Consider the following 15,173-nt stretch of genomic DNA (forward strand, 5'->3'; position numbering starts at 1 on the left):
TCCCAAGTATTGCTTTAGCTGTTTGTGGGGGCTTATTGTTCCATATGAATTTCAGGAGTGTTTGCTCCATTTCTTTGAAGAATGTCATGGGTATCCTTATAGGAATCACAATGAATTTGTACAATGCTTTGCGGTGTATTGCCATTTTAACAATGTTAATTCTCCCAAACTATGAGCAGGGAATATTTTTCCATTTCCTAATGTCCTCTTTTCTTTCCTGAAGTAGTGTTCTGTAGTTTTCTTTTTACAGGTTTTTTTACCTCCTTAGTTAAGCTGATTCCTAGGTACTTGATTTTCTGGAGCATGATTGTGAAGGGGATTTTTTTTCATGTCACTTCCTTCTTTCTCATTATTTGTATATAGGAAAGCCATGGTCTTTTGGGTATTGATTTTATAGCCTGCAACTTTACTATACAAGGCTATTGTTTCTAGGTATATGTTTTAGGGTTCTCTAAGTATAGTATCATAATGTCTGGGAATAGTGATAGCTTTATTTCTTCCTTTCCTACCTGAATGCCCTTACTATCTTTTCTTGCCTAACCGCTATTGCTAGTACTTCCAGTACTATATTAAACAGCAGTGGAGAGAGTGGACATCCTTGTCTTTTCCCTGATCTTAGAGGGAAGGTTCTTAGTTTTTCCCCATTTAGGATTATGCTTGCCATAGGCTTGTGGTAGATGGCTTTAACTATATTGAGGAAATTCCCCTCTATACCCATTTTGGCGAGGGTTTTCATCATAAACGAATGATGGATCTTGTCAAATGCTTTCTCTGCATCTACTGGTATAATCATTTTTTTCTTTTCTTTTGTTGATATGATGGATTATGTTGATTGATTTATGACTGTTAGACCATACTTGCATGCCTAAGATGAATGCCACTTGGTCATGGTATATGATCTTTTTGATGAGTTGTTGAATTCTATTTGTTAGTATTTTTTTTGAGAATCTTTGCATCCATGTTCTCCAGGGAAATCAGCCCGTAGTTTTCTTTTCTTGTGGTGTCTTTGTTTCCTTTTGGTATTAGAGAGATATGAGCCTTATAGAAAAGCCTTATAGCGAGAGTTTCTGTTTCTTCAATTTCCTGGAGAAGTTTGAGAAGAACTGGCAATACATCTTCTTCCTCCACCCAGATCCCCCATCTTCCAGTATGTAGCGTTACACCTATCAACTGTCCCCGGCACTGTGTAATTCAATCAATGGGAAGACCCAAGACTATAAAACCCTACTTTCAGAAGTGCATGGCCGCATTTGCGGCTGCACAATATATTATTATCTACTTCTAACCCTGGAGAATCTAACTGGGTACCAAAAATATCCTGTCCACACGGCAGAGTCTGGCAAACTCCCCGTGGCTTATTCAATATGCCAAAAACCAGTAACAATGATGAGTCTCATTTTCCTGACCCTGAAAGAGCCTCAAATATGGCACTTCTTGAAATCTCAGGGCTAGGATGAAGGAGACATTACTGGGGCCTGCTCGAGGCAATTGATGAACAACAGGATGACAGTGATACAGTGATAAAGTCCTGTACAGATTTATTAGCCCTCGCTTTTCTATTTCTTCCTTCAGAGCTATTATTTCCTTGCTGAGTTTTAATCTTCTTGATCTATCCAGAGGTGATAAGGTGGTACTGAAGTCTCCAAGTACTATTGTGTTGCTCTCAATGTCCTTAAGGTCTGTTAGCAGATGTTGAAGATATTTGACTGGTCCCTCATTGGATGCATAAACGTTTAGGAGTGCGATTTCTTCCCGCTGTACATATCCCTTTATTAACAAAAAATGGCCTTCACTGTTCCTTCTAATCTTTTTCTACCTGAAATCTATGCTGTCAGATACTAGTAAGACCACTCCAGCTTTTTTGAGAAGTTTGTTTGCTTGCAGGATTGTTTTCCATCCTTTGATTTTGAGTCTGTGTTTGCTCTGACTGTTCAGGTGTGGTTCTTGTAGGCAAAAGAATGTTGGGTTCTGTCACTGAATCCATTTTGTCACTCTGTGTCTCTTGATTGGTGAATTTAGACCTTTGACATTGAGAAAGAGTATTGTCATGGGTTTTTGTGTCATCTTTCTGTAAGGGTTTGTTGTGCTTGTACGGGTTTATCTTGTCTTACAGTAGCCCCTTTAGCCCTTCTTTTAGGTTTTGTTTTGAGTATATGAAGTTCCTGAGCTGTTGTTTATCCACAAAATAGTGTATCGTTCCTTCGAGTTTGAGTGAGAGTTTGACTGCATAAAGTATCCTTGTTGAAGTGTTCATTTCATTGAGTTTTTTCACTATATCCCAATACTGCCTTCTGGCTTGGAGGGTTTCCTCTGATAGGTCTGCTGTGAATCTATGGGGTGCTCCTTTGTATGTGATTTCCTTCTTTGAACTTGCTATTTGCAGTATTGTGTCTCTGTCTGTGGCACCCATCATTCTATGATACGTCTTGGAGTGTTTTTGTTAGGGTCTCTTTTAGCTGGCACCCTTCGAGCTCCTTGAATTGGGATGCCTGCATTGTCTAGCTCTGGGATCTTTTCAGCAATTATTTCTTTAACTGTGGATTTTTCATTGGGGTTGCTTCCCTGACCTTATGGTACCCCAATTAGTCTTGTATCATTCCTCCTGAAATCATTCCCTAGGACTCCGATTATCTCTAGAGCTATTTTGAGGTCTCTTCCCATTGTTTGTTGTTGCCTGTAGGCTTTCTGCAGCTCATCTTCCAGCTCACTGATTCTATCTTCAGCTGTAGTCATTCTACTATTGAGAACACACATTAAGTTTTTTATTTCATCTACTGAATCCTTTATCCGTGACACTTCTGTGCATAGCTTTTCAGTTTCTGCTCTCATTTCTTTCTGTAATTTCTCTTTTCTCTGATCCTTTGTTTCTTCCATGTTCTCCTTTAATTTATTGGACATCTGCCCCACCATTTCTTTTAGTTCATTGAATATCTTCAATAGTTCATCTCTGAATTCTTTATCGGAGAGCTCACATTTGTAAATAACGCCTGTTGATGCTTCTGGACTCTTTTCATTGTCCTCTTCTCGTGGTGGGGATTTGCGCCATTTCTTCATGTTGCTTTGATGTTATGGAGACTGATATGTGACACCAGATTCCTGGGTATGGGAAAAATAACTGTGGCTTCATGAACAAACAGCAACCCCCAGAAATGCCACGCCCACTTCTGCAAGGCCACTCCCCCTGCCGGACCTGGGAAAGGGAGAAAACTGGCCAGGGTATTGGGGACAACGAGGGTACAATAACTTTTAAAATGAAAAATCCTGCACCAGTTTATAGTTACTCTTTCATAGTTGACTAAAACTAGTAACCAAATATTTTTTTTCTGTAGAGGAACTGATAAATCAGATAAATTAGACAATAAAATTTTATCCAGAACAAAAAAGGAATGAACTATGAGGACATGAAAAACATGGTAAAACTATAATCTATATTTCTGTTTTGTCATCTTTCTAAACTAATACATATTTCTGTTTCATACTTTATGTTACAAGTCATCCATGTTTATAAACCAGTTTGTAAAGGTATCATGTTCTTTGATTGCAACTGTTTGACACTCAGGAAAAGTCAAAACTAGAGAGTAAAATGATTGAGGAGTAGTGTTAAAGGGAGAAGATGAAATGAAAGAGAACAAAGGACATATTGAGCAATGAAACTATTCTCTATGATTCTCTAATGATAGAAACATTGCAATACATCTTTGTCTAAACCCATTCAATATAAAACATTATGGTAAGCTAAAGGAAAACTATGAATTTTGAATGATTATGCTATATCAATATAGGTTTACCAATTATAGCATCTATAACATCATTGGTAGAAATGCATGATGCAGGAAGCTATGCATGTGTGAAATCACAGAGTATATAAGAAACTTCTCTACCCTCATCTCAAGTTTCCCATGAACCTAAAAAACTCTGAAAAGTCATTTTTAAATAGTAAATGTAACAAATATTTTATCGTTTGTTATGTAACAGATATTTTTTAATCAGGAATGATTCCTGCAATTAACAAAAATTGAATTTTGTAGAATATGAAGAAGGCACATTTAAAATATGTGGATATTTTTATAAAAAGGAAAGAAAAACTATCAAAATGTATGGAAAATTAACTGTAGAATTAATTAAAGATGTTATGTTTATCAGGGTATTTCCTAAGATTTATGAACCATTTTAAGTAGAGCCCAATTTTAAAACTGACAAAAATACCGGGCTATATTTTTTAACACAAAAAGACAATATAAAGTGAAGTGTACATCAGAATGAAAAATCCTTATGACAAATTATGGAATGTAATAATACATTAAAAATAGTGTATGTATGAATCAAAGACATGTGGCTCTCTGATTGGGGCAAAACATTCCCCTAAAACATAGCCAAATGTCATTATACTTCAAATGCTGAAGGTAATATTCCAAAATATTGATTAAAAGTCCTATTATTTTCTAATTAAAAACAACTAGAATAAAAATACCCAATTTCTTATATTAAAAACAAAAACAAAACATAAAGCTTTATTGTTTAAAAAATATGTGCACGCAAAAGTAGCTTGGAGTATTTTTTACTAGATAGAAACTTGGTGAAGAAACACTTCTAACCCACTTTTTTCCTGGCATTGAATAACATTAATAATTTATGCTGGGACTGGAACATAGTGCAGGGAATGGTACTTGCCTTGCACATGGTGAACGTTGGTTCCACCTATGGTCCCCCAAACACTCTCAGGAGCAATCCCTGGGCACAGAATCCAGAGTAAGACCTAAGCACAACTGGCCCCACTCCATTTTTCAAGTAAATAGAATAATTCAGTGTAGCAACTCACGACCATCCTGTTATTCTTCGATTGCCTCGAGTGGGGCCCAGTAACGTCTCCTTCGTCCTAGCCCTGAGATTCTTAAAAAAGTGCCATATTCAAGGCTCCTTCAGAGTTAGGAGAATGAGACCCTTCATTGTTACTCGTATTTGGCATATTGGGTACGCCACGGGGAGTTTGCCAGACTCTGCTATGTGGGCAAGTTACATTCGGTAGCTTGCCAGTTTGTCCAAAGTACAAATGAGAAGATAAGATGATAAAACCCGGGAGCTGGGTTTTATAGTCTCTGAGTCTTGGCCATTGATGGGATTACATGGCGCCAGAGGGCCAGTTGGTGGGTGTGACTCCCGCCTACTGGAATTTGGAGGATCTGGGTGGAGGATGCTTAGCCCCGATCCGAGTAGGTTTGGAGATCTCAGCCCCGGGACCTGCGTGCCTTTGTTCCCCTGCCAGTACCTTCATGTGTGTGGAGAGTGGTCTCAGCATGGTGGTGGCTGGTTCTGGAGGTCTTCTGCTGCCAGAGCCCTGATCGGGGCAGGGAGGAAAACTCAACCCGCTTCCCTCCAATGGGCCCCGGTGAGGCAGCAACTCACTGAATTATTTTATTTACAGTGGTAAAAATCTATATTATGAACATATATTTTGAATTGTACAGTGGATTATTAGTATTGTATTTTCAATTAGCATTGCACACACTTTCCATTTTAACATAGATGTTTAATAAATTCTGTTATTGACAACTGTGACTGTTATTATATTGATCTTTACTTCTTTCAAAAACTATATGAGATAGTTTAATGACCTCCTATTTTTATTTTTATAGAAAATAACTTGGAAATAAGTTTCACATAAGATATCGTGCATGAAACAAACTTTAAAATTAGGCCTTGCTGAACTGAATATAGGGCATTATTGTCCCATGTGTTTCATTTTCTCAGGTGTGTATATAACAGATGCATATAAAAGTATTGATTTTATTTTCTCATTCTTTTGTAAATTATTGTTTTATTTAGAATTAAACAGGTTCAGAAAGAAAGTTTTGTAAAAGAAAGTCCTTAAAAAGCAGGCAATTATACTTATTTTTACATGTACTAATCAGTATCCTTTCAAATTCATAATCAAGTGGTATCTGTAATTATTACAGCCTCTTGGCTTGTACATACAATTGAATATACCGGAATGAAGTTGTTTTCCTATTCCTTCTGTACTTATAACTAAGATGAGTTATTTTCCTCCTCATATAGCTTAGTTTTGGAGGAATTCCAGTACCAGGCAAACCAGGGACCTTTTTAAAGAAAAACTTCCATGGATGTATTGAAAACCTTTACTACAATGGAGTGAACATAATTGACCTCGCTAAAAGAAGAAAGCATCAGATCTACACTGTGGTAAGTTTGCTTATTTTTTTCAGTGATTTGTAACATTTTGGAATAAGTTTTGCATTCACCATTCCATGGAGGGATAGCACAGCGGGTAGTCGTTTGCCTTACACGTGGATGACCCAGGTTCGATTCCCAGCATCCCTGAGCATTGCTAGGTATGATCCAAAAAAGCAAAAAAAAAAAAAAAAGAAAAAAAGAAAAATCAACAAAATCTATTTATATGACGCTATTCTGAGGTTCCATCATCCACCTAGGTAAAACTTTAGAGTGAGTTAAAAGGCAGGGACAGTGTGAATTATAGTATTGGGGAAAACAAATGCATTAAAGGTATGTAAAAAATTCTATGTTCTTTGTTGTGAGTTGTAAGCCAAATGGAGGTAGGCATTGTGTACTACACTGAGCTAAAATATATGTCTTAATTACCTCTAGGAGATGTAACAAAGAAATCATAAATTTTAATGCTTAAAATTGTTTGTGAATTAAATATTTGCCCACTTATTGTTAATAGTACAGTGTATTTCCCATAAAATATCTTTCTTTTTCATATTTAAGATCTTTAGCTTTATGTTACAAATATTTTATATTTATTTTTTAATTAGCTACTGTGACTTACAAAGCTATTAATGATAGAGTTTAAACCACAGATCTCAGCTTCAAACCTGCAATCATATTTAAACTTTAGGTTTGTTAGAGATTATCTTTTTAGTATTTCTCATACTAGCAAGTTATGCAGATTAATGAATATTTGTCCTTCCCAAAATTCTGAGGTTCATGATGAATAGGATTGTCTTTCTCTTTCACTATTGCCTTTACAATACCTAGTCTTGTATCTATTTTATACTAGATGCAAAGTATGGTACTAATTTTTCTAACTACATTTGTCTATTTGTCTATCTCTCCTTCAATTTCTATTAGTCTTTCTTTGGGTCTTTTACAGTTCTATTGTTTTGTTATGCAAATTTAAGATGGTCAGGTTTTCCATGTAAATTGGACTTTTATCATTGCAAAGTATTCTTATTGAATGATTAATTTGAAGTCAAATTTAGTTGATTTTTAGATAACCACTTATATCTTCTTTAAGAAATATTTGCAGGATTTTTTAAATCTAGCTTTTCATTTTAACCTTCCTAAATCATTAAATTTGAAATACATTTCTTTCAGGAGAACTAAAGAATGTTGTTATGCTTTTAGCCCATTCTGTCAAGCTTTGTGTCTTTCAATTGGTGTATTTAAATAATATGCATTTGATGTATTTAAACCTTTCACATTCAATGTTAATGCTAATGTACTGTTTTTGTTTTCTATTTTCCCATCAGAATATTTTAAAAATGATATTAAAGGATATTTTCATGTGTATAATATTAAAACATTTTGTTCGGGCGCTCTTCTTTAGGGGCTGGAGCGATAGCACAGCGGGTAGGGCGTTCGCCTTACAAGCAGCCAACATGGCCGACCCGAGTTCGATTCCTCCGCCCCTCTCGGAGAGCCCGGCAAGCTACCAAGAGTATTCGATATGCCAGACACAGTAACAACAAAGTCTCCAATGGAGACGTTACTGGGCCCGCTTGAGCAAATTGACGATCAACGGGAGGGGGAAAAAATGTAAATTTTATTAATGTTGTTCGGTATTATTTTACACGCACATAGTTTGGTATTAGTTTTTTGCATTTCATTACATTCAGTAAAGTATAAGAATCCAGTATTTCTTTGTATTCCTTTTAGTATCCTTTTTAATTATGTAATTATCTTAATTCTTCTCTTATCTTTGTACATTTAGAAAAAGGTAACTTGGAACTGGAGAGATAGCACAGCAGGTAGGGCGTTTGCTTTGCACGCGGCCAACCTGGGTTTGATTCCCAGCATCCCATATGGTCCCTTGAGCACTGCCAGGAGTAACTCCTGAGTTCAGGGCAAGGAGTAACCCCTGTGCATCGTCACGTGTGACCCAAAAAGCAAAAAAAAAAAAAAAAAAAAAAGGTAACTATTTTTGTTTTTGCTAGAAAACTTAAATCTTCAAAAACCTCAAAGAAATGGGACTTTTATTGCATTTATTACACTTTTGTACATTATTATTCTTTCTTTCGACTAGTTGATTTATTTCATAATTTCTGCTTAATTTACTTTTACTATGTATTTGCTGGTGACAAATACTGCTATCTTTTCTTATTATTTAGTAGTATGACACAGCTATCTTATTTGAAAGATATGTTCCCTGGATATAAGATTCCAGGTTAACAGTTGTTTTCTTTCAGCACTTGAGAAATCCTGGGCTAGTTTTTCTAGCCTCTGTGATTTCTGGTAAAAAATTTGCTTTCTGAAATCAATTTCTTCCAATATGTTTTGATATATTTTCACTGTTTCAAAATCTCTTCCTTTTCCTTAGTTTTCAGAAAGTTGATGCATAATATGTTATCCTGTGGATATCTTTTGTTTTATTTTACTTTCAAAAAACTTTGGAAATGTTCCTATTTTTCTTTAAGTATACACACATACATATGTGTTTTTCTCCTTCCATTTTTTACTTCCATTTTTCTCCTCTCATTCCTGAATTTTATATATGAATCTTTTGGCAAGGCATTAAATTAACACAATTCAAATATTGTTCTTTTGGGGAGTCCATATTGTTTGATGTTTAAATCAAATTATTTCTATCAGAGCTTCAAGTCAATATCTATTTTCTTCACTCTATAATCATTCATACTGATTATTTTTAATTTCTAATATAGTGCTTCTGTGTTCCAAAATTTAATTTTGTTCTTTACATAATTAGAACATTTTCTTAGAACATTTTCCTTAGTTCTAAGTAATTTTCTACACTGCCAACATTTTTCTTCCTAAGTATTTTAGTGACTTTTCGTTGTAATTACATTGCCTATCTTTCTTTGCAGTATTTTTGTTGCTGCAATAGACACACCTCAATATGGTACTGACACTTTTTTTGGTAAGGATGTTTGTTGGGCTCACACTTCTGGTTGCAACACTCACATGCTTGACTGGTAATTCCTGGGGTTCCCACTCCGTTCAGTGCATATAATCTGTTTTGTCCAGTAATGCAATTCTTTTTATTTCTGCTGCGCAAGCATATTCTGCTTATTGTGCTCACCAGGAGTTGCTATTATTGTCATACATATTCTTGTCAGTAATCAAACTTCCTAGTTTTAAGTTCTTACATCTCTGATTGCATGTTTACATGCACATAGCTGCAGTGTAGATGAAAACACTTGTAGTGCTAGCAATTACATACAGTAAATTTACCAATCACAAACAGCAGAGCCTTGAGACTACTCTCAGTGCATATGTGGAAGTGTGCATTGAAATCTTGACCATATGCTTGCAAGACAGATGCTCTAAGCCATTGAGTTACCATCTGGGTCCTGATTATTTCAGTTATTTATGGATAGTTTTTATTTTTTGTTTGTATCCAATGTGCAATTGTCCCATGAAGGATTTTTATCAAAATAAATACTTTGTCAGGTAACTCTAACATGTCTTACCTCAGATTTGGCATCTACTAGTTATCTCTGACATTCTATTTGATCCCCCCACCTTTTATTTTTTGCAAAACTTTTTTTTATTCTAACTTGAATATTTTTGGTCTGTTATGTTATGATACTATTTCAAACTTTTACCTTTAGCTATTTTGTTCTGACACTATTCTGTTAGGGGACAGTATTTTCCTTAACACTTCATGATGGAATAGAATTCAGGTTTCACGCTTAATGCAAAATGACCCCCAGGACAGGGAAGCTCCTTTTATTTCTAAGCAAAGAAGGGCAAGAACTATGACTCTATGCTATTTTTTTACTCTTACTTTCCTATCTTAGAATAAGAAAGCTTCAGGATCCCTTTCTTAGCAATGCGGAGAAAGCCCCAAAATTGTTTCCTATATGACTTCTGTCTGCTTGCGAGCATGCATGCGGGCATGTGTGTGTGGGTGGGTGGGTATTTTATGTTGGTGCATCATTGTGATCTCTGACTTTTAGTAAAATTCCTGATTCTACACTAAGCCACTTCTTATACCTTTCATACAGGAAGTAATTCATCCTCTTGATAAAGCTCTAGGTCTCATAAGAAATCTATGTTGTTTTAATATATAACCAGAGACCTGCTATCATCTGATCAGAAGCAAAATTCAATCTAGCTGTTCTGGCAAGGGGACTAAAGTACCTGTTATAATATATTGGAAGGAAATTTGGATATAGTATTTTTCTATTAAGCCGAAATACAAAATCATTACCTGTCTTGCTTATGTTGCTGTTTTCTTGTTTCTAGATCAGAGAACAGATTTCTGGTAGATTTTGTTTGTTTGTACTAGTTTCTTTGGATTGCTGAATTCTTCAACAAATCTTAGAAAATCTCTATTTTTGGGGGGATTCAGTGTTATACTAGAAAATTACTCTCTTCCTTCCACTTTCATATTTTTTTCAATTTCCTTTATATATACTGATTGTGTGTGTGTGTGTGTGTGTGTGTTAGTTTTGGGGGGAATAATGAAAACCACACTCTTCTAACTTGGGACTACATGATTGGCTTTTAATTGACAGACACCATCTAATTCTCTTTGGAATCTTGTCATTGAACCATCTTAACAATCTATGGAATTAAAATGGCTTTGGCATTTACATTTTCCTTAATAACTATAACCTTTAATTTAAATTTGTTAGAATCCCGTATAATAGCATATTTCTAAAAAGTAGGCATTGAATTACAGAATAAAAGTTAGCCTTGTCTGATGGAAATCAGACTTTGATTAAAAGTTATAAATGTTTTGGAGACTGGAGAGATAGTATAGCGGGTGCTTGCCTTGTACTCTTCTGAGTCAAGTTTGATCTCCATACCCTATAAGGTATCCTGAGCCCCACCAGAAGTGAATCTCGCATACAGAACCAGGAGTAAGCCCTGAGCACAACTTAGTGTGACCCAAAAACAAGAAATAAAAAGAATAAACTTAAAAAAAATTTCTATCAATTTCTTTCCCCTAATAATTGCAGTAGGACTATTTTAAGAGAATTTAGTCACCTGCCTCTGCTTAGGAAATCCAGTGACATTACTTACATATGTCTTGGCTTATGCTCAGGGTTCTTACCCACAAGTATGTAGATTATTCATTTCCTAATCCATTTATGCAGTCATTTGATAGTGATGTATTTCTTGGGTATAACTCAGAAAACTTGATTGGTGTAAATTATATTCATATTCATCTCTTTCTCAGTCTTATCTCCCAAAAAATATTTCAAAATATGGTAGTTTCACTGAATTTGATATGTTGACACAGTGGTATTAGTACTGGGCATCTGGTTTAGACTAATGTCATAAGTATCAACACACCCCCAAAAGAGGGCAGTGCTACTTACAGTGATTCAGAGTTAGATGAACAAGTTAAAATGCAAGGGTTTCATGAAAATGTTACTCACTTCCTTTGTTCATAACTTGGACTTGAAAGTCTAAGAGTTAATCCTTAGACATAAGTAACTAAATTCCCTATGGCAACATTCATAAAATAATTCTCCATATATATTATGTGATAGTACATTTAAGTACACTTAAGGGTGAAATACTGACGCTAAACAAGCATAGCAATGAAAGGGAAATAAGTAAGAACAAGGAGAGGATACACGAATTCCTTAATATTGGCTGACTCTGTCATCTCCAATTCCGAGAGAATTAACTACAACTCTAATAAATGTTTTATGTTATCGATTTTAAATTACTATGACACTTACCAAGTTGTCTAAAACTTTATAGGAACATTTTATTCCTCAGAGTTTAATTGGCAGTATTTTTAATGAAAGTGCAAAAAATATGTTTAGCTCTATATACCTGGGAAAAAATCCAAAGAAGCTGCTTACTTCATGAGTAGACAACTTTTAGTTTTAAACATCAAAAATTGAATGGAAAAGAACATGATTTTTCTTCTAAACTGTTCCACCACTTTGATTAAGTGAGAATTCACATAAATATGCAACACGCACACACACACACACACACACATTCGTATACCTGGTCATTTTCTTTTGGAAAAAAAATGGGAGGGAATGGCTTGCGCTATTAGTTGCAAGAACAAAGTTTTATTTCCATAACTGTGCTTAATGTTATCCCCCAAACAACAATATCAGCTTCAAAATCAACTTTGCATCTTGTCACTAAGTCACTACAGTGCTAAGCGAGGATATTGGAAGTGCTGGGGCTTATTTTCTTTTTTTCAGATGTTCTCAAAAGGATTGAGTCATCAGAAATATTCACATTTATTGAATTAACGTTTAGCAAGATATTAAATGTAAAAACAAATTAGATAGCACAAGTATGTTAATACTTATATGTTCCTTGTGATTTGAAGGTAAGGAAACACCAGCCTTATTTACATACAGAAGGAAACTGCCGCAAGCTGAACTCAGGCAGCATCCCAATTGCAATTTGTCTTTCCTTTTTATGTTATTTATTTACTTTTGTGGGACCTGCCCACTCTCTGAGCATTTACCAGCTGTTTCATGGGGATAATTTAATTTTGTCTTATAGCTCGATTTGACTACAAGATGATCCTCCACAACCCTCACTGCAGTAAAAATAACAGCTTAAAGTAGACATAAAAAATACCTCACTATTCTTCCTCAAATCTTCCATCCTATGCTAATACAGGCCATATAATAAACAATCAGAAAGCAAATGGCCCATTGAAGTGTGTGTACAGTACCTGTAATGTGAATTATTACTTACACAATATAAGAAATAGATTGCCTGCAAGTTTCTTGAAAATGATTAATTTCATGCCTTACCCTTCATAAGGAAAGATGGATTTTTTTCAATACTTTTTTATTTTCTGGGTGTTACAGGCCCTGTTCGAGAAAGCCAGGAGAGACAGGATTTTCCCAGTGTCAACTGAAGTGTACACCACTTCATTTTAAGTTATTAAGAAAATTTTTCATTTAAAAGAACCATATAGTAAAAATGCTCATGTACCTTTACTTTTAATATGGTGAAATAGCTGTTTTACAATTGGTTTTTATTGGTCTCGGTGTTAAAATTGATTATGTCAATATTCTTTTATGTCTTTGGATCCAAATAATTGACATCAAGTAATTGGGTGGGTTATGACCAATACTAAGCACTTATAATGATTCTTTCGTGAGTCAGAGATAGTGCAGTGGGTTAGGAGTTTACCTTGCACATGGCTGATGTGGTATCAATCTTGGGCACCACGGTGTTTCCCGAGCCCTGCCAAGAGTAATTTTTGAGTTTAAGACAAGAAGTAAGCCTGGAGCACAGCCAGGTACAGCCCCAAAACTAAAAATAATAGCAATAATAATAATAATAATGCTTTCAAATCTAAATACTACTTTCAAATCTATTTTAAATAGGTAAAATTTCTAAAAAAAAATCAAAATGCTTTTTTGTTCAGTTTCATGGACAACTTTGTTAAAAGATTTGGACAGTTATCAAATATCGATATTTTCATATGTAAAATGGGTCAATCTTATAATCACTTGATCACTTGATACCCCGTTACTCATCGATTTACTCAAGTGGGTGCCAGTAATGTCTCCATTCATCCCTGTTGCATGCTAGCATAGCCCAATGGCATCTGCTCATTCTAGGAACATGCAGAGCCTCAAACCGATCACTTAGGGTTTTGACAAAGAAGTCTGACCATCTTGTAGGTGGGCGTCCACACAATCTTTTGATGTCCCGTGGAATCCACTCAGTAATGGCTCTAGTCCAGCGGTCGTCTTTAAACCTCATAACGTGTCCAGCTCATTTGATTTTTGATGCCTTGGCAAATGAGACAGCGTCCCTGATTTTTGAGCGTTGACGGAGATCGGAACTCCGGATTCTATCTCTCATTTGAGTGAATCATGATATTCCAAGCATAGCTCTTTCGATTCCTCTTTGAGAGACCCCAATAGCATTCTCATCCTGTTTTCGTAGGGCCCAGATCTCTGAGGCATATATTAATGCAGGAAGAACAGTGGAATCAAAGAGATGTGTGCGTAGCTGGAGTTTCTTTGTCCTCTTAGTTATTTCTTCAATACTCTTGAAGGCATTCCAAGCCGCTCTGTTCCTCCTGCGTAATTCAGGTGCCAGGTCATTCATCATGTTGATTTCTCGACGTAGATATATATAACTGTTACATTCGGAGACGATGGTTCTGTTGAGAGTGAATGGAGCATCAGGAACAAGACTATTTCTCATGAACATTGTCTTTTTGAGATTCAGTTGTAGTCCAAACTTTCCACATTCACGGTCCAAGTTGGTCAGCATTTGTGCCGCTTGGCTGATGTTTGGTGTTATTAGAACGATGTCATCAGCAAAGCGGAGGTGGTGTAGTTGCCAACCATCTATCTTCACTCCCATTCCTTCCCATTCCAGTCCTCACATGATGCTCTCTAGGGTGGCACTGAAGAGTTTTGGTGAAATGGTATCACCCTCCCGAACCCCTCTCTTGACATGGATGGTTACTTCTTTGTAGAATGGTGAGATTCTGGTAGTGAATCTGTAATAGAGCTCATGGAGGATCCTGATGTATTGAGTTTGTACGTCCTGATTGGCTAGGGCTTCTATGACTGCTTCCGTCTCAACAGAATTAAAGGCCTTCTTTAAATCAATGAACGTTAGACAGAGTGGCATCTTGAACTCCTGAGAAACCTCAATGAGCTTGGTTATCGTGTGGATATGGTCGATGGTGCTGAAACCTTTTCAAAACCTGGCTTGTTCGCATGGTTGTCCTTCATCTAGTGTTCTGCCAATCCTATTTAGGATGACTCGAGTGAACAGTTTGTAGATGACAGACAATAGGCAGATTGGGCGATAGTTGCCAATGTCGTGGATATGTCCCTTCTTGTATAGTAGTACAGTCCTGCTGGTTTTCCATTGGGATGGAACCTTGCATTCAGACAGGTAGCATGTGAAGAGCTGAGCCAGCGTATTGATGAGTACTGACGGTAAGTTCTTCAGGTGTTCAGGTCTGACCTCGTCTGGTCCAGGTG

The 15,173-nt window shown here is 36.0% G+C and overlaps 1 protein-coding gene across 1 annotated transcript in view; it reads left to right on the forward strand.

The window, feature by feature from the left end:
- The window catches only part of CNTNAP5 (contactin associated protein family member 5), a 973,836-nt gene that overhangs the window by 490,652 nt on the left and 468,011 nt on the right, over positions 1–15,173 (forward strand). The window contains exon 7 of the mRNA XM_056110141.1: positions 6,055–6,198. Within this exon, the coding sequence (XP_055966116.1) occupies positions 6,055–6,198 (144 nt within the window). The remainder of the gene's footprint in view (positions 1–6,054; positions 6,199–15,173) is intronic.

The sequence above is a fragment of the Sorex fumeus genome, unplaced genomic scaffold, assembly GCF_029834395.1.
Source record: "Sorex fumeus unplaced genomic scaffold, SorFum_2.1 ptg000009l, whole genome shotgun sequence".
Classification (NCBI taxonomy): domain Eukaryota; kingdom Metazoa; phylum Chordata; class Mammalia; order Eulipotyphla; family Soricidae; genus Sorex; species Sorex fumeus.